We start from the raw sequence: 18,403 nt of genomic DNA on the forward strand, positions 1-18,403 counted from the left end.
CACCATCGCACATCAATGTAATAAGGTTCCATTTACAACTTCAGGCAGTCTGCCTCCAGCATCGGGTGCTCTTGGGTGCTTTGTCCTTGCTATGGGGGAGGGAGGCCAATTTTACCTGGTCCTGTATCGAGTGCACAAAGACATAATTTCACATGTCTTCTCAAGAGCTGGGTTTGATCAGCCTTTTGTGAGACACATGACCACGTCAAATAACTGGTGACTGAAAGGGCCAGGCAAAGCGCTTTCCTCATTGAACAGACACTGCCTGGGTTTCTAATCTGGACTTCACTCAGTGTTCCCAAAATGATGAGTACAGATGCAGCTTTCTGCCCTTGTGGAGCTCAGCAGGTGTCTATGAGCAAAGGCACTTCAAAGTTGGGTGAAAGGTAGGGGGAGGTGGAAGAGAATATGGATGTGGTTAGCTGGGGTAGAGGGTAAGGTGCCGGAGAGCCTCTGTCTTCCTGTGTCTGAGCTAAGATGGAAGGTATATGGACAGGAGGGCTCAGGTGATGAAGCAGAAGACCTGGGAAGCAGGCAGGGAAAGCATCCTCAAGTCTGGCTTTGGAGCAACAGAAGCACGGCAAGCCCATGGCACTGGAACCAAGCTAGTGTGGCTGAACTGCAGGCAGAAGGGAATGCCCTGCAATGAGGCAGAGGCGTCAGGAGCTGAGCTCCATCCATCTGAAAGAGCTGCATTAAGTCCCACTACCGCTAACCAAGCTTTTCTACAGCTCCTTAGCAGAGAGATTTGCTTTTCTTGTTTCAGAGAGCCATTGTTAGAAACATTTTATCCAGTCCCTGGGAGCGTGGCTCGAGATGCAGATTTAATTCTGAATGTGCCTGCACACACACCACTATCATTTCTTCTTCAATCAAGGTTGTGTCACGCAGAGGCGCGATGCAGGTGGAAGGCCTCTCAAACACTGAAGCACTTAACGCACACCATCACTCTCAGCCTTCATAAACAGGGTTTGCTTGGGATGATCCACGCTCATCCCTCCGCAAGCTAACCTATACATAATGATCAGAGCTGCCTGGATCCTGGTGAACAACTATAAAAAGTTAACTACCATGTTGGCTTTCCTTCTCCTTTCAACTCAGGAGCAGGGCCATCATGGTATTGTTTCATGTGCCTTTGTCCCTCTTCTTTTGCAGGCCAGAACAAAATCTGCTTCATCCCGGGCATGGTGGGACCTATATTAGAGATGACACTTATCCCTGAGGCTGAGCTCAGGAAAGCCACCATCCCAATCTTCTTCGACATGATGCTGTGTGAATATCAAAGGACTGGGGCTTTCAAAAAGGTAAAAGAATGACACTGGAAATTCATGCCAGCATTCCTAGTCCCCAGCCCATTTCTCCCATAATGACAACCTCGTTCCATCTGCCTGTGCTTCACTGAGAGGCTTCTGCGGGATAGGGACATTATTCGTGTACCCAGAATGAGCTGGCAGATCACATTTGGTCGGTATTCTATCACAGTTCCTGCCTGAGGCCAATATGAAAATGCACTTTCTTGCTATGTTCTTATTTCCATCCCATTCTCAAGCTACGGGAACCTTACTTCTAGACCCAGTGACTGCCCCTGCCATCTCTTGCTTGCTCCCAATGTTGTTCAGCATTCCATCTTCCTGAATGACTTTGAAAATCTGCATTATCTAGAGGGGGAACAAAAAGCCCTATTAGCCAAGTGTCACATTCAAGCTGAACTTGAAAGTGGACAGCATATGGAGTTAAAGACCTTTCAGCCAAGAGTCACGTGTGCATGCCAGGAACCCAAGGCTTGAGTACATCATTCAGAATCTGTGTAAAATGCAATAATTCTCCCTCAAATGTCTTCATTAAAAGTCAGGTCTCATAATGAATGGGAGGAGGGCCATTATCAAGGCCACATCGTTCTAGAAGTTGGGCCTGGGTAGAAAGTTGTGGGGAATTGCAGGCTGGTCTCCAGTTGAGCTGAGGTCTGAACCCCGAAGGGTGATAATTCACCTACATGACACAGTAAGCATTCCTTCGTGCTCCTGGAACTCTGGCTCCTACCTAAGTTACCGCCTCCCACAGCCCCCACAAAAGAAGCATGGCTAGAAGTCATGTAGGCAATGGCCCAAGCTTCTGACCTTCAGGCTAAACTCCTCCCCAGTTACCTAGCAACAGTAAAGACCATAAAAGGGGCTGTTCAGCCCCTGCTTGCTCTCTTACCTCTCACTTCTCTCACTCCTCTCTCCTCCTTCCTTTCTCTTTATCTTCTCCTCTCCTCTCCTCTCTCCCTCCTACTCTCTTTCTCTCTAGCCTTTCCTCACCCCCACTCTCCTACCTTCTCTCTTTCCCCCTGCCTTTCTATAATAAAGCTCTAAAACACATCAAGGCCCACTGTGCTAGGAGGATGGGACAGGCTTTCTCCTAATGAGCCGTTTCTAATCTTCTGTTAGAAGGCTTTCCTGTGCTCCAGTCAAGATTCACTGTGCTCACTCTCATCAGTGCTTGGAACCTCTTCCCTTATCCCTCTCTCCCATAACCCTGGTGGCTTTAGCAAGGTAGCTCTGGGAATCCTAGGTAGGGCTGCCCCTTGGCCACCCCTGAAGAGTGGATCAGAGGCTTGAATACCCACCCAGGGATAGTGGAAGGTGTATGGCAGCTCTCCCACGCCTGACAGACCAGAGAATAGGTAAAACTCTGGTGAGTTGTGAGCTTTCTCTTTCCCCTCTTCCCCTGGGCCCCCCTTTTAGTTCCCAAAAGAGTGTCCATTCCCACAGCAAATGCATGCACTAATTACTCATGTGGTTGTTTAGGAAGGTTGGTTTTGAAGTCATAGTGAGGTTACCTGAGTAATCAGTATTACATTCTGATTACTTCCCATGTGCCCCACATCTAATCGGAACTCTGACTTCTTCACCTGCACCCAGTGTTTCTGCTTCAAACCCCATCTTGACACCAAATGATCTTCCTTGAAAGACTTCTGTATGAGACAGACTCTCAGCTCCCCTTCTCCGGGGTCCTTAGATGAACCATAGTTCCATGACTCTTCCCTGGCTCGTTGATTCTTAGGTTCTTGCCCATCAGAGACCATGCCTGCCAGCTGTTGTTTCAGGACCATTCTCTCCATGTCAACCACCACTCTGAATAGCTATTGAGCTTGTCAATCATTCCCTCTATTCTGTTCTCCACTGTACCCACTCTCCAGCCATCCCTGAATGACTTTCTCCTACAGAGTGTTCTTTATATTTCTTCTGCCTGTTCCTTCTTTATCATTTGAAACTGGTCCTGTGAGGCACATCCCAAGTGCTGGGTCCTTTAAGAGATCTTTGCTTCCCTGCTTGTCAACTTGTGTATGTGGGTATTGACCATGCTGCCCCACCTGTAGTCATTTCTGTGCAACTATTGGGCTCATTCTCAACCTCACCTAATCAGAATGGCATTGGCGATGGTGACAGACACTAACTGGTGCCCACGGTCTGTCAGATGTGCTTTGTACATTCCTTAGTTTTGGTTCATGTCGTCTCTCTTATTATCTTTGACATTGGTGACAGCAATGACCAACTTGCAGAAATTTGAGAAGTGAAATTTTTTACTGGTGGTTGGTGTCTCAATTGGATGTGTCCAGGTCTTTGGTGTTTTAATCAAAGAACTGAAGTAAAGCCACACAGACATGACCAAGGAGCAGAGAAACAATTCCAACGCAAATGGGTAATATAGGTCAGATACACTGTCAAGAATGATAGTAGGCCACAGGAGTGAAAGAGTACCAGGGCATAGCTTATATTTGGGGCTCTCCCTCATAGAAAGGAGGGGCTGATTACTAAGGGATATAATTTGGGTGCTTCTCTGCTTTGATGGACAGATTATAGTTATCTTTTTCTATTCTGCATGTCCCTGCCCATGAATCATATGGTTTTAATCATATTCATGTCTCATTATGCATAGATGTAAGATGATAAATAGGAATTTTTCCCAAATAGATCACTTGTAGAACAGTTTGTCTTACTCTATATGCAGCCCAAACCATTGTAGCCTGGATGAAGTCACTACCTTCTATACTAAGATATGGCTGCAGAGAATATATTTGAATAGAAACTATCTACAAAAGGGGAGTCTTTGATGGTTGTTGGGGGCACAGAAACACAACATTTTTCAGAGTTGGGTGTATGTTACCTTAGTGCAGGTAGGAGTTTTAGATTGTGTGTGTGTGTGTGTGTGTGTGTGTGTGTGTGTGTGTGTATAAAGTACATGCAAACCTATGCTTACTGCTCTAAAATGCACACATCTAGACTGTGGCAAGGCAGGGCTTATAATACACAGGTTAGCATTATCCCAAAACTGGTGCTCTAACTACTGTATTTTCTAGTAAACACCTGCTGAAGGAATGAAAGCCTTCTTGGGCAGTGCTTTCTCATGGAGCACCAATCCAACAATATCCTCCAAGGAAGAATGTTTCCAGTGAAAGGCCTTGGGCCACCACATCACATTGTATCCCTTCTTGAAGATTCCTGGTGTACACTAACCAGGAGCTGACATATTGTATGACCAAAGACCTATTTGATTTCTTAAGTTTATTCTTCAAGACATATGTATTGTACCCATTGTTCTTCCAAATCCAACTTTGAAAAGAGCAGTTCTATAAGGAATAGGGGCCAGTTTGTTGTTCTGGTTCCTTTATAGAAACTCTGCATGCCTTGCCCCTCCCCCCCCCAGCCCCTAGGGATGCTGGTAGCTCCCAGTTCCCAGAAAGACTCCCTTTGCAGTTAGCCAGAGTAGTACAGATGGAGAAAGGAACGCTACTTGATCCCTTGGACTGGAGTAACCAGGAAGTGATGCTTGCCCAGAATGAGTATCTGAAGACAATTTAAGATGAGCTGCCATTTAAGGGAAAATGAAGCATGAGCGCCCTAAGGTACATGGTATTAGATGAAAAGCCATCCTGCCACCCGTCAGACCAGCGCTTCCCATCATCTGACACCTTAGAAGAGGTCCTGAACATAGGCATGCAGAAGCAGCACACTAAACAGGATCTGGTGACTGTCTGATTGAGACCTCATTTTAAGCAGGGCTCCCAATTGCTTCTTTCTGATGCTCCCTTATCAAAAGAGACAGGAAAATCAGGCTGACTAATGGGGCAGATGCCCTTGTGAAAACTATCTGGAATGTTTGAGGTGGGCTCGGCTGGGAAAGGAGTTGGCTTAGGTACATGGCTTTGGGCTTACAGCAAGTGAGGGTGGAAACCATCCTATTCAAACTAGGCAGGCAAGGCCCCAATGAATACTCAAACAGCCATGATTACTCAGCAGAGCCAGATTGGAGTATAGAATGCCCAGAGACCTCCTGTGCAAACCAGCCTAAGTACATTATTCCCAAACAATCTGAGAGAAGAAGACCTTGTGCCCTATTAGAGAACCCAGATTTCCCAGAGGGGCTAGGAGTGTTGAGAGGAAAAGGAGACTGGGCCTTTGTTCTCATTTATACCTGCCTTTCTGGCCTAGAACTAATTCTAATGGCCTAGAACTAACTTCTTTGGGCTCGTTGTTGCTTAATTGCCTGGAGAAATCCTAGATAGCTCAGGCCTCAGGCTCTGGGAAAGGCTATGCTGTCTCCTGGGTTTGTCTGCAGAGACCAAGATTGACTCAAAGGTATTATAATCAGCTGGAGTAAGGAGGAGTAAGTAAGTAAGGAGGGTGTTAGACTCTAAGCAGCCCAGTCTGCTGGGGGATGGGGGATGGAGGAGAAGAAACCCCAGGAGAACTCTCTCACTCTCTCTCTCTCTCTCTCTCTCTCTCTCTCTCTCTCTCTCTCTCTCGGCCAGATTGTCCTGTTTCCCCCTTTAGCCCAAGTCCTAAATGCCACAGGCAAATGACAGATACAATTAGTGTCCTCTTCATGAGGGCAGTCTTCCCTCCCAGACCCTTTCAGCACTCTGTCACTGCTTAGGATGGGATGCCCCACCTTCACCCCATATATGCACAATGAGTCTTTTGGTGAAGAGGACATGTGACTAAGAGTGGCCTAGGATTGTCCACAACATGGCTGCCTTCTCCTGTAGGAGGAAAACTCACTGTGTCCTGCCAGGGAAGTACAGCCGTAACACTCCTCCAGTAGGGTGACTTGGTTGTAAGCCTGTCTCTACACTATGCCAGGCATGCCTTCAGGCCAGAGCTGGTGCCTCAGTCCAGAACTCCCAGCAGTCTGTAAGCACTAGACACTAAACTTGGATGTCAAGTCCTCCCCATCCAGTCCTCCAACCGACCACTTTTCATAAAAAAAAAAAAAATACTCAGCATAAGGAAGGGCATTCCAGGGAATTTTTAAGGATCATTTTGTTGTGGCAATGTAGTCAAAGGCAAGAAAGCAAGGAGGCTCCAAGGAGACCGGTTAGAAGTTAGGGAAAGCCAATTGCTGCTTAAGTGATCCCCTGTGGTAGAAAGGCTAGTTACTTTTCAGGTTACTTCTCTGTGGAAGAAGAAAACCAAAGCTTCCTGAAAGACAGTTATAGGAGTTGAGGCCCTGGGATAGAAACTGTGCAATGGCCATCTAAGGTAAAGAGTACAGAATGGGACTGTGTCCCAGTAGGCCTCAGTAGTCCCAGTAGTCCAGTAGACTATAGATTCCAGATAGAATCAAACTGGAAGGAGAATGTAGCCCTCAGTAACAGTATCTCGCATCATGCTTGTACACAATAGGAGCTCAATCATTGCTGAGTTAATTAAGAGATCAAAAGGTCAGCTCAGCAGATTCTATTGAGACCGAATCTTGGCAAGGTAGGCGTGGCGATCCCAGTGGTCTAGACCTTGAGTGTGAGAGATCAACACATCCATGTGTTCTGAACACCTCTATGCTTTGCAGCCTGAGACATCTACTGAGTGTGGGTCTCTCCAGTTCTGTCTCCTCGTTGGTAGGGTGAATATTATACCATCGCAAGTTACTAACTGGAACTCTTGGGAGAATGCATGGTCTCAGTTAGAGACCAGATCAAGAAAAGGCTACACTGGTTCTCACAGGCCTCTCTTGTCACATGACATCATTACCTCCAATTTCCTGCCAATCGTGCCTCTACCCACCGACCATCATTTTGTTAACAAAGGAGTCCAAAGGTGGTTGGACAGCTTCATCTTTGGTATCCCTCCCTCATCCAGATGTGTAATACCCTGTCCCCATTAAACTCAGTGCCCAAAATAGAAGGAAGCTCTTGTGGTTCCTCTATTTTCCACTTTAGCAGGGCAAAGCCCCCATCAGAAAACATTCTATTGAGTAAGATAATAAATAGCTGGGATGCCATTTAGCTGCTAGGAGAGGCAGCAGAAGTGTGGAGGAGAGCCTGGCAAGCTAGAAAAGAAGGTCCTTTCTGGAAGTTTAGGGTTCATACCCTTGGTTTGAATTAGTTCTCAAGATTCATATGAGAACTAAAATCTAACTTTTGCCAAAATAATGTTTTCCCCAACATCTCTGTCAGGGGAGCAAATGACAAAGGGAAATAGAGGTGAGGTTGGGGCTGAAGAAGGAATTAATTAGGAGGAGACAGACTGCAGCCTAAGCACTGCACAGTGACGGTGTTCAGAGTGAGACCTGTCAGAATGACATGGTGGTGTTTGTGTGAGAAGGGTTGTAGCCCCGGGTCTAACCTAGCTCAAGTTCAACTAGCCTTTAAAACCTAAGACAAAGGCCCTTGGCTTCAGTGTCCTCATTTATAACGTGGAGACACCATCCATCTTCCATGGCTGCCATAAATAAGGGTTACATGAGATTATGATGTCAGTGGTGAGACAGGGACATACCAATGTTCATGGTAGTCACTGTGAACACTGACAGAATCCACTGTACCCTAAGCACCAGGCTTGACCTCACACACACAATTTCCCACTAACTCCTTAGACTGCCACTGTGAAGTAGGTACTGTTTCAAACCTGCATTGAAGGGACAAAAGAGAGTGACGTCAAAAAGATTAGCTAATTTATCCATAGCCTTGTGGCCAGGAAAAAAATGTGAAAGCATGACTTGAGCAAATCAAAGCCTGTGGGCACAGGCAACTCTGAGCATGTCACGGGATGTGTCTATCAGAGACCTTAACTCTCCTACCCACCCCGGAAAACTCAGGAGCTCTGTGCCATCTCTGGCTCTGCCCCCTCCCTGGTACCCTGCAATTTGCCTCCCGACAGGCTCTTTTGTGACCCCGAGACAAGTGCTTATTTACCCTATTCACTGCTCTGCTCCTAAGAACAGTTCATCTCACCAGGAGGAACGGTGCCAGCGTTTCCCAGAGAACCACTCAGACCACCACAACAGCAGAATGCTATGTTTCTTGCCCAAAGCTGCTTTCCAGTAGCATTCAGCAACAATAACGGCAACATTGCTGATGGTAATGGTGGGGTTCATTCAGTGCACACGAACTTATATGAGGCTCTACTCCTTATGGCAGTGCGGTGTCATGGATGCTTTGTAATACTGTTTGCATTGACAAGGGACTGACAAACTACATCTGCCCTGACACCTGTTTTGTAAATAGAGCTTTCTGGTGGCTGTCATGCTAGTGTTTCTGTGCTGTCTGCAGCTGTTTTGCACAACAAAGCTGAGAAGTTCTGACAGAGACCATCTTGCCTGTGGGGCTTAACTTTACCCACTGGCCCATTGCAGAGGATCTTTGTCATCTCATGATGTAGCTTAGTTAACTGAGGCTTAGAAAGACCTTTTAGTTCTTCATCAGTATGTTAGGGGAATGCGGGGAGGATCCAACACCTATGTATTTGCTATCATTGCACCACCACAGCCAAAGTGCCTGATAGAAACAACTTAAGACTGGGAAAATTTATTCTGGCTTATGGTTTTAGGTTTCTGTCCACCATTGGAGGTCAAGCATGGCAGCTCAGTTAAAGGTGGCTGGTGTTTGACAGATGTTGTTTACCTCACAGTAGGCCAGGAAGAAGAGCAGGACAGGAACCAAGGCCTGTGCCACTCTCGGATGCTCATACCTAATGCCTGCTTTACCAGCTATGCCCACCTCTGGAAGGATCCACAGCCTCTCAAACAGCACCACCCACTGGGAGCCAAGCATTCAACACCCAACCCTGAGTGGGATTCCAGGTTCAAACCCAATGGCTCAGACACGGAGCCTGTTTTTATATGTATTATCTTTGGGCTTATTTCTTTATGCTCTTAATATAGAGGATATCTCTAAGTATCACAGATACCAGCTCCTGACATTTTAAAAATAATAATACAGAGGAGATGCCTACAAGATGCATCTTATAAGGGACATGCTTCATTTACAGACTGGCAGCCCATTTCCCCTCCAGACAACCCCACTGTGCATCCCTGTCCCTTCTTTCTTTCTTTCCTTTATAACCAGGGGGATGGGAAGGCTTTAGGTAAGGTTAAATTCAGAGACTGGCTGGCTGGCTTACTTTTTCCTTTCTTCCCCTCCCTTCCCCTCCCTTCTCCTCCTTCCCCTCCTTCCCTCCGTTCCTCCATCCCTCCCTCCAAGTCCCTGCTCCAGCTGTACAGCATCCTTACCACCATAGCCTTGTTCCCACCATCTCCCCATGGGGATTACCCTTCCCTTTGTATTTATCACAGCCCTGCCCATGGCTCCAGGCTCCCTTTACAGAATCTCTTCACCAAACTCTGGCAACTTACAGAAAACTCCTTAGTGCTTGTGCTAGATCAACATGAACTCTCTGGTTCTTTCTGTTGACTTTGAGCACCCTGGATGTGAGGGGATGGTCGCATCGCACGAGTGGAAGGCCGATATTGCATCTGTGTCCTGTTTTTCTGTCACCTCAAGATTTTGACTGAATGGACTCCATCCTTTATGCATAGGAAAGAGCTGCCAATGCCTTCCAACATTCATCTGAGGTCTGAAACAGCCCCTGCTTCATCTGTAATAATAACTGGCGGTTCCTGGGGGCTGTGCCAGACCAGGGATGGCTGCTCATCAAGCATTATTGCATTCAAAGGTGACTCTTGCCCTCAGGCCTCCTGGGATATTATGAAGACTGAGTGTAAGGAGGCTGCATTAGAAGCCAAGTAGCCCCCCCCCCCCATGCCTTCTTAGATCTCAGGGGCCTTTGCCGTGTTCCCCTTCCTCTCTACAAGGACTGGTTTTGTTCATAGCAATAAATGACACAGATGGACTTCATGTATGCACCAAGACAATGAAAAGTGTTCTGAGTCACAGCCTTGTACAGAGACACAGTGGGATGCTTCCAGACAGTATATTGAATAAGCCATGATTTCCCCTGGGCAAAATGCTTCTTGACATTGGGCACTAGAGAGAAAACATTCTCTGATTTCAATGCAGTGGATTTGGAAATATCACAGAAGGAAAGTTGATTTCTGATTATTAATCTTATCTCTGACTTCTGCTATTGTTACTGGTATAGTCCCTGAGAATATGAGATCTGCTCTTTGCTTTATTTCTTATTTATATTTTCCAGCACACACACACACACACACACACACACACACACACACACACACACACTGCTGCAGGTAACAAAACATCAATTCAAATGGACACAACACTGGTTGATTTTGTGTGTGTGTGTGTGTGTGTGTGTGTGTGTGTGTGTGTGTGTGTGTGTGTTTAAACATAGTCATACATATCAACTCATGGAGATGAGAAGGCTTCCAGGAACTCAGAGTGACATCAGGTCTTTGCACACCCCCTCCTCTCTACTTCCCTTCATGGAGTATGATTCCAAGCAGACATTCACTGGGGTTACCATTAGCAGCCTCAGGCTTGTGACAGTCCCTTTCCAAACTGAGTAGCATGACACTTGTTGCAAAGAGTTCCAACAAAGTCTCAGGTTAGACTCTCTGGATCAGCCTGGGTCTTTATGATTCTTGGGTCATGAGTGTTAGAATACACTGATTAGGAGCTAGGCCTGTGTCAGGTGTGCACATTTGTTCCGAGAATGCTTGAGCCCCATGGACTGAGATCAGGTCTGGTATGATCACCAGACTATGGGGAAAGGAATAGAGGACTAAAATAATAGCTGTCTGAGCGAATGCACCAGTGATACAGGGCTCTAGCACATGCCTGGGATTCCCTTCCCCCTTTATCTTCCTGTAAAACCTCTAATTAACCTTGGATAGCAAGCTCAAATGAAGAGTATCTGAGACGTTCTCGCTCTCCCTCCTCTCTCCCTCTTAGGCCCCCATCCTCCAGCCCTCATCCCAGCTCCCTCCTCCCTACCCTCTGGAGAGGAATTAAGTCCTGTTCAACTTTCAATTCACAGGCCCAGGCACTGGGAATGGGAGAAAATAGTTGCTCCCTGATGCTCTGATACCACTAATGAATTGACTGGCGCAGCACGTGGTCCTCTAATGTTGTTTTTGTTGATTTTCAACCACTTTTCCAGTTTGAAAATGAAATCATCCTGAAGCTGGACCATGAGGTGGAAGGAGGCCGGGGGGATGAGCAGTACATGCAATTGCTGGAGTCCATGTAAGTGCAGGCTGGAGGACCAGAACGCCTGCGAAGGGACAGCCACGGGTGGAGGAGAAGGGACAGCCACGGGTGGAAGGCTCTCACAGCAGGGTATGGGGTTGCTGGTACTCCTGGGAAACTTTTGCAGGAAGCTCTTGGTACTGAAGGAACTTTTGGGGAAGGAAAGTTGACATTTCTCAGGAAGTACCTGTGCTTTGCTGTTGATGGGGTGGACTGCATAAAAGGAAACGTTGTGTTGGAAAGAGAAAAGAGCTTGGTAGTGTGAAAACCGCCTCTTTAGATCTGAAGCGTTGAGTCATTACTGCCATCTTCCTCTTTGGTTTTTGACAGATTTGACTGTGAGCAGCTCACATTGTGTGTCTCTCTGGTCAGGTTTACTGTCTTGGGTCATGTTTCACTGGGTGGCTTCCTAAGCTCAGGGAGGTAAGCACATTGACAGAGCATGCAGAGAAGAGCTTCCTTGAAGGAGGTATAAGACCTTCAGTGTGCCCTGCAAGACTTCAGTGCCCAAATCTGGAGCAGACAGTGCAGAGGAAACAGCACTCAGCATGACTGAACTTGAAGTCAAGAAATTTTTGTTTTGTTTTCTCAAATGTTAAGATAATTTCATATACGGTGCTGTCTACCCAGCATGCACTGCTCTGGTGTGTTTATTGAACTGAGTGACTACATAACAATTAAAATTAGAATATTTTCATTACCCTATCAAAGGAGCCCTGTACTCCTCAGGCATGCCTTCCCTATACACGTAGGCATGCATGTAGCAATACACTCCCCATAGCCTAGTGTAGCCATGATGGCTTTCTCACTCACGATTTATCTGTTACAAACATTTCATAGACTATGGCACTTTGTGACTGTTCACTCATTTTTTTCTCTTAATAACCAGAAGGTGGTTGTTTAGCCTGTATCTACTTTGTTGGCTCTTAGATTGACTCTGTGAGTATAGTAATAGTACCTTAGTATAGAATTGCATGGCTATAAGGTAACATCCGGATAAAGACAGCTAGCTTCTTGAGGGGACAGTAGGCACACAAGGGTACAGCTCCACACTTTTCTCCATTGGCCAAGCAGGAGGTCACCAATGTCCCTTCTTCTTGTATCACCTGTTAACATCCATCCTAGCAATTATAGCCACCTTGGCAAAAACATGCGGAAGACCCTTTTGTTCTGATCTCCATTTCCACGTGGCTGAGGATGTTGAACACTTTTCTGGGGCTTATCATCTACTTGCATCTTTTGGGAGGGGGGTACACCGATTGAATCCTGGCTCCCTCACTTTGCAGCTGTATGACTCTAGGCAAATGGCATGACCCCTCTGGCCTCAGTATCCCCATTTCTAAAGTGGGAATAACAGGCTCCCGTGGTTATTTTGAAGCTGGAGTAATTAGGAAGCACCTGGCACACAGCAAGTACGGGTTTAATGACTGCTTCGGTCCCTCGGCCTGGCTCCCAGTTCCTGTCATTGGCTGCCTCCTAATTGCCCTGCTTGAGAGGCCTTCTCCGGAGGCTTGGGAAAATGGTCAGGCATCCCGATTTCCTGTCCGGGCTCTGATGTGGCTCTGGTTTTTGGACTCTTTCCTCAGTCCTCTCTGAATATTTGCCTTTCATGGCAAAGGCAAATAAAAGGCTTTGCCATGGCCCCCTGTTATGGTCCCTATCCTGTATCCCAACATAGCCAGAGCTCAGCAGTAACAGTGGAGACCCTGAAAGCATCTTCTCATCTCAGCTAGCCCTGGCTCTGCCTGATGCTGGACACAGGTTTCCCATACACCCATACTGCAAACAGAGCCATCGGAGAAGGGTTGGTGGGTTCACTGGAGAATCTCTCTCCCCCCAGGGCCAGAAGTCGGCACTTGTCTCGAAGCTCTGAAAGGGAGATTCTAAATATTGTTGAGAAGCTGAACCCTGTTTGCTCTGGCAATTTCCATTTCTCTAAGCGGATGAAGCCCTGTGGCAGGCTTCAGACTACCAGCAGGGTTCACAAAAGCCTTCCTGAGCGATTCTTTATCAAAGGAGTCCTTAGCGGTCAGGGAAATTAAAGGCAGCTCATTATTTTCCTCCCAAGATGGAGGTGTGAATGATTTTTTACACAAAATGAACTAGGCCAAAGGCAGGAGTTGGGGCCTGCTCAGAATGGCCACGGGCCCTGGGCCCTACTCTTTCTTCTGACCTCCCTGAGCCTCAGTTTCCTTACATGCAAAATAGTCCACCCCTTACACGTTGTCGGGGCTAAGTGGGAAGGTCTGCAGGGTGCTTCTAGTGATTGCTTTTCTTCTTCACTTCTTTTAGTTTTATTTCATTAGCATAGTTGCTGATGCCTCGTATATAGTACAGGTGTCTTAGCTTCTATTTTTATTATCAACCAAGTGGAATATAAGGTGGTCATTGGGAGCTCTGGGGCTACTGCCTTTCTCCAGTTGGGTCACCTCAGTTCCCGTGGCACATCCTTCTAGTCCCTGATGCAGGGCCTGAGCTGGATCTAGACAGATCCAGTCTTCTGGTTCTGCTTAAAAGTTGGACAGTGCTTTTGTGACTGAACCAGGGCTTCCCTTCCTGTGCCAGCCACAGTTTTGAACCAGGAACAAGGTTTAGACATGGAATGCAGGTGAGTTTTAGTCTTCATGTGCCTTTGTGCATAGAGTACACTGCAGACTTACAGAGTCCTGCAGTCCTCCCTACCCTCAGAAAGCTCTTCCCTCACTGGATGGAATAGTAAGACTCCATCTAGAGGCCTCCTATACCAAGTAATTCGCAGGGTGGCTCCACGGCTTTGGTCCCCAAGGCCTTGGCTTGCAAAGGATGATGTCAGCACGCTTCACCCAGCATCATCCACGTGAATCCACCATTCCCACAGCTTTCTTCTTGTCACTTAGACTCCGCTGTGGAATTCAAGGGAGAGGGTTGTGTGACCTTGACAGGATAGCCATCAGAACCTAGGCCCAAAGGCTTCACATTTTGCTTATGGTGTGGGAGTTAACCTAGTCGCCTTAAGGAATTACAGGGGTCCAGACAGGATAAACGGTGAAACAGGCTTAGCATGGTAGCAGGAGAGCAGGCAGTTCTCAGTGTAGGTCTGCACACCCTCACACACTGGAGTTCATTTTTATCTCTCTGCCTCCCCTGCTGAGCTAGGACCTCCAGGTGGCTTGGTTCTGATGCTTGTAGAACAATACAGCTTGGTTGAGTGGGTAGATGAGTAGGTGAGAGCTAACTACCCAGCCCATCGATCCCCAACAGTGTGAGCAGCCTTCCTGCCTCACACCAAAAGAATAAAGATACCATAGCACTCAAGAAAAATCTTTTAAACCCTTGTGTGTCTACAGGGTGGCCCAGCACCCTGCAGCATTGGGAACTAGGCAGCAGGGTCTCAGCCCAGAGCCCCAAATCAGACTCCATTAGAAGTGTGCTCAGATAGTGTCCACCCAGGTGGAATGAGCAAAGCCAATCATAGAAGTGGTTGCCAATGCCAGCTAAACACTAGAATCGCTGGGAGAGTCTCAGAGCAAATCATTTGCTGCCCCAGCCTCCAGAGGTTCCAGAGATGTGGCTTAGGCTGGGCTTGGCTTTGTAAAAGTTCCCTAGACATTCTAGCGTGTTGCAGGGCCAAGAACCCTTGCTCTGGCCAGGCTTGAACCCAGGAAGGTCTTTTGCCTGGAATTCCACACCAAATACTGGGCAGAGCCTGACTGAATTATCATTAGAATGAGGAACAGAGCTGTCTCAGAGAAGTAGGGACAGCTACAGCAGAACCAGACTGGTGTAAATCATGGGCCATTTGCATTGCTTGTTGAGAGCCAGGAACAAATGCTACTCTTAGGGCAGGATGAATGTGTCTGATCCTAGCCACAGTTTGAAATGTCACCTCCTTGCAGCCTGATGTGACCTCTGGAATGAAGTGACCCTCCAACATCCTTGGTTTTCTTTTCTTTTCTTTTTTCTTTTCCTTTCTCCTGAGATCTCTTGGGAACTTGCACTGTCCAGAGGAGTAACTTGGGAGCCCTGAGGCACCCAAGAATAGATGCAATGTCTGCAGGAAAATCTCTCCCCAAATTGAACAATGACCAGCTTCACTCCTAAGGTCGCCACTTAACCTTTCAGCTGACCTTTTAACCTGTGTCTGCCCCAATCTCCTCTTCTAGAAATAGGAAGGAAAAATTTCTAGTTGTTGAAATTCTCCAAGGGATCAACATAATGTCTAGAACTACACACGTGGCTAAGGAGAGCTTTCACTACCCCAAGTTTACCTTACTCATCTCTCACCCTGATTTGTAAGGACAGGCAACGTCCTCTGTGTATTAGTCACTCTCTACTACAGTATTCCCAGTATCACATTTATCAGCAGATAAGTGTCTGAAAATAGCAAGGTAACATTTTAATACTAATTTTATAGGGTTTTTTTTTTCCTAGCTAATCCTTCTATGTTTCAGTAGAAGAATAGAGCATCTCATCTCTGTTCTTCACATAGAAGGGGCCACAATTAAGTGGCTAGTGTTTGTCCTTCCTAACTATATGTCTTGTGACACCTGAGGTTTACACCCACGGTGTTGGGTGATGGAGCAGAGATGCCAGATCCAAGCTACTGATGTACCAACTGTGTGACCTTGAGCAAGTTAGGTGACCTTGCCATCCCTTAGTATCCCTGTACATAGGGATCTCTTCTCAACAGACCATGATGAGGCATTAAAGGAGTGCTTCTTCTTATGCTACTAAGGACAGCAATCCGGACACACTCATCTCCGAAACAATCAATTACATAAAAATAAAATGTTCAGATACTTACGCATCTCATTTAACCGTGTATTTTATAGAGCATTTTATGTCATTGATTCATTTCCTAATACTTTTTAATGGCTTCATAGAACCATGTTGTGTGAAAATACATCACTTCACTTAACCACTTTCTACCTGACAGACACTTTAGATGGTTCCAGCTCTTTCACTACCTTATACAAGTTAAAAATCCTATAAATATACCCTGGCGTAGTTCTAGAAATACTTCTATAGTACAGACTCCTATAGACAAGATTCCCTGAAGTTGAGTTGTTGAATCAGAAGATATATACATGTGAAACATTGCTAGATATTGTGAGAATCACTACCCAGAATAGGTACCTCCCTGTACTACTCCTGCTGGTATAATCGTAGCCATCTACTGCCCCACCCACACACCCCTGGCCATATGGGAATATTTTTTATTTTTATTTTTCCCATTCTGGTAGTATTAGAATGTTTGCTGTGCTGTATGGATAGATTACTGTTTGGGTGTAGAAAATAGGTCAACCGTGAACTTGGGCTCACTGGCCACTGGTGTAGTACTGTAACTGACAGCCAGTTTCCCAGTGTAAGCTCAGCATCCTCTCTCCTCCCAGCCTGATGGAGTGCACAGCGGAACACCCGAGCATTGCCAAGTCGGTGGAGAACTTTGTGAGCTTGGTCAAAGGGCTGCTGGAGAAGTTATTAGATTACCGGGGCGTGATGACAGATGAGAGCAAAGACAACCGTATGAGCTGCACAGTGAACTTGCTGGTGAGTGACTGCCAGGTCCCCATGGACCAGGTTGGACCCATATCCTGCTGCAGGCTAAGCTTGGACCTCACTTCTGCTCTTGGGAGACAAGCAAGGCTAACTGTTGTGGAACACAGCCCAAGACGGTTAAAATCCAGCATCTGTGCTCTGTGTCTTGAGGTTTTCTGTGCCTCAGTTTCCTTATATACCAAGTGGGAGCTATGAAGATTTGTTTAAGGGCTTTATGCATCAGTAGAAGGAAGATAGCAATATTTAGCACATTACATGTGCTACCTGCCTTTCCCAGATCTCCAGAAATACAAGTTTTGCCCCTCAGGCTCTGTTGTGTGGCCTCTCCTATCGACGTGAACTCTTTTGTAACAGCTTAGATATTGCTATTGATTTTTCAGAATGCCAAGGGGACTTTAAAAATCCTGACTACAGCAGAAAGGAATCCAATGCTAATAGTTCCACTAGGCCTGATTTACATAGAGAGCGTGGAGAGGGGTTTTCCAGTTTCTCTCTGAGGAAGGACGGAGATGGTTGAAGAAATTGACTTTCATCAGCCAGGTCTACATGCCTGGGACGAGGACATCCAAGGCAGTAAGACAGGAGCAGTGCAAGGGTCTGCTGTCACGAGAGCGCATGCTGATGAGGACTACCAGCCCCCTGCCTGCATGGCCTGGAACATGTCACCTGCTCTTCTCTAAGCCTCGGGAGGGTGTGGATGCTCACACCCTGCAAATGGCTTTTAGACTGGCTCCAAATCTGTAAGGATTTGGTTTAAATTGTCACAAGAGTAGGACTTCCAGTAGCAGAGTCCAGGGCAACTATGACTCTAAATGACCCCTAACTGGGAAAAGATGGCTCAGCAAGTTCAGAGCACTTGCTCTTCTAGAAGATCCGAGTTCAATTCCTAATAGCTATGTCAGGCTGTTCACAGCTGCCTGTAATTTCAGCTCTAGGGGATGTGGCACCCTCTTTTAGCTTCCATGGGCACTGAGATACTTGTGGCATATACTCATACACACAGACTCTTAATTAAACAAACAAACAAACAAACAACAAACAACTCCTAAGAACCAGGCCTAGTGAAATATACCTGTAATCCCAGGAGGCTAATGTGAGAGACCACGCATCTGAGACCTGCTTGGAGACTACCTCAAAAGCAATAACAACAAGAAGCAAAATTTAAACAACAAACCAACAAGCACATCTAAGCTGGCACTGGGGTATCTCCCAGGCACTACCAAGTTTAATTGCTTTAGCTGTGGAATATAAATCTCTAGAAGGTTCTATGTTGTCAGAATTAGGATGTGTTTGGGGGGGGGGGCGTCTCCTACGTTTAAGCCAGGCTGTCTTTAAAAACTAGACAGGCACAGTCTTGATAGCCTACCACTCAGCCTGACCAACCGCTCACTGCATCCCCTAATATGTGATGACTGAGACATTTGCTCTGTCCCT

General features: G+C 46.5%; 1 protein-coding gene across 1 annotated transcript in view; it reads left to right on the forward strand.

The window, feature by feature from the left end:
• Positions 1-18,403, forward strand: part of Dock2 (dedicator of cytokinesis 2) — a 444,551-nt gene that overhangs the window by 386,553 nt on the left and 39,595 nt on the right. The window contains exons 33-35 of the mRNA XM_021175778.3: positions 1,156-1,304; positions 11,343-11,428; positions 16,804-16,960. Coding sequence (XP_021031437.1) covers positions 1,156-1,304; positions 11,343-11,428; positions 16,804-16,960 — 392 coding nt within the window. The remainder of the gene's footprint in view (positions 1-1,155; positions 1,305-11,342; positions 11,429-16,803; positions 16,961-18,403) is intronic.

The sequence above is a fragment of the Mus caroli genome, unplaced genomic scaffold, assembly GCF_978045245.1.
Source record: "Mus caroli unplaced genomic scaffold, Mus_caroli_1 scaffold_13, whole genome shotgun sequence".
Taxonomy (NCBI): domain Eukaryota; kingdom Metazoa; phylum Chordata; class Mammalia; order Rodentia; family Muridae; genus Mus; species Mus caroli.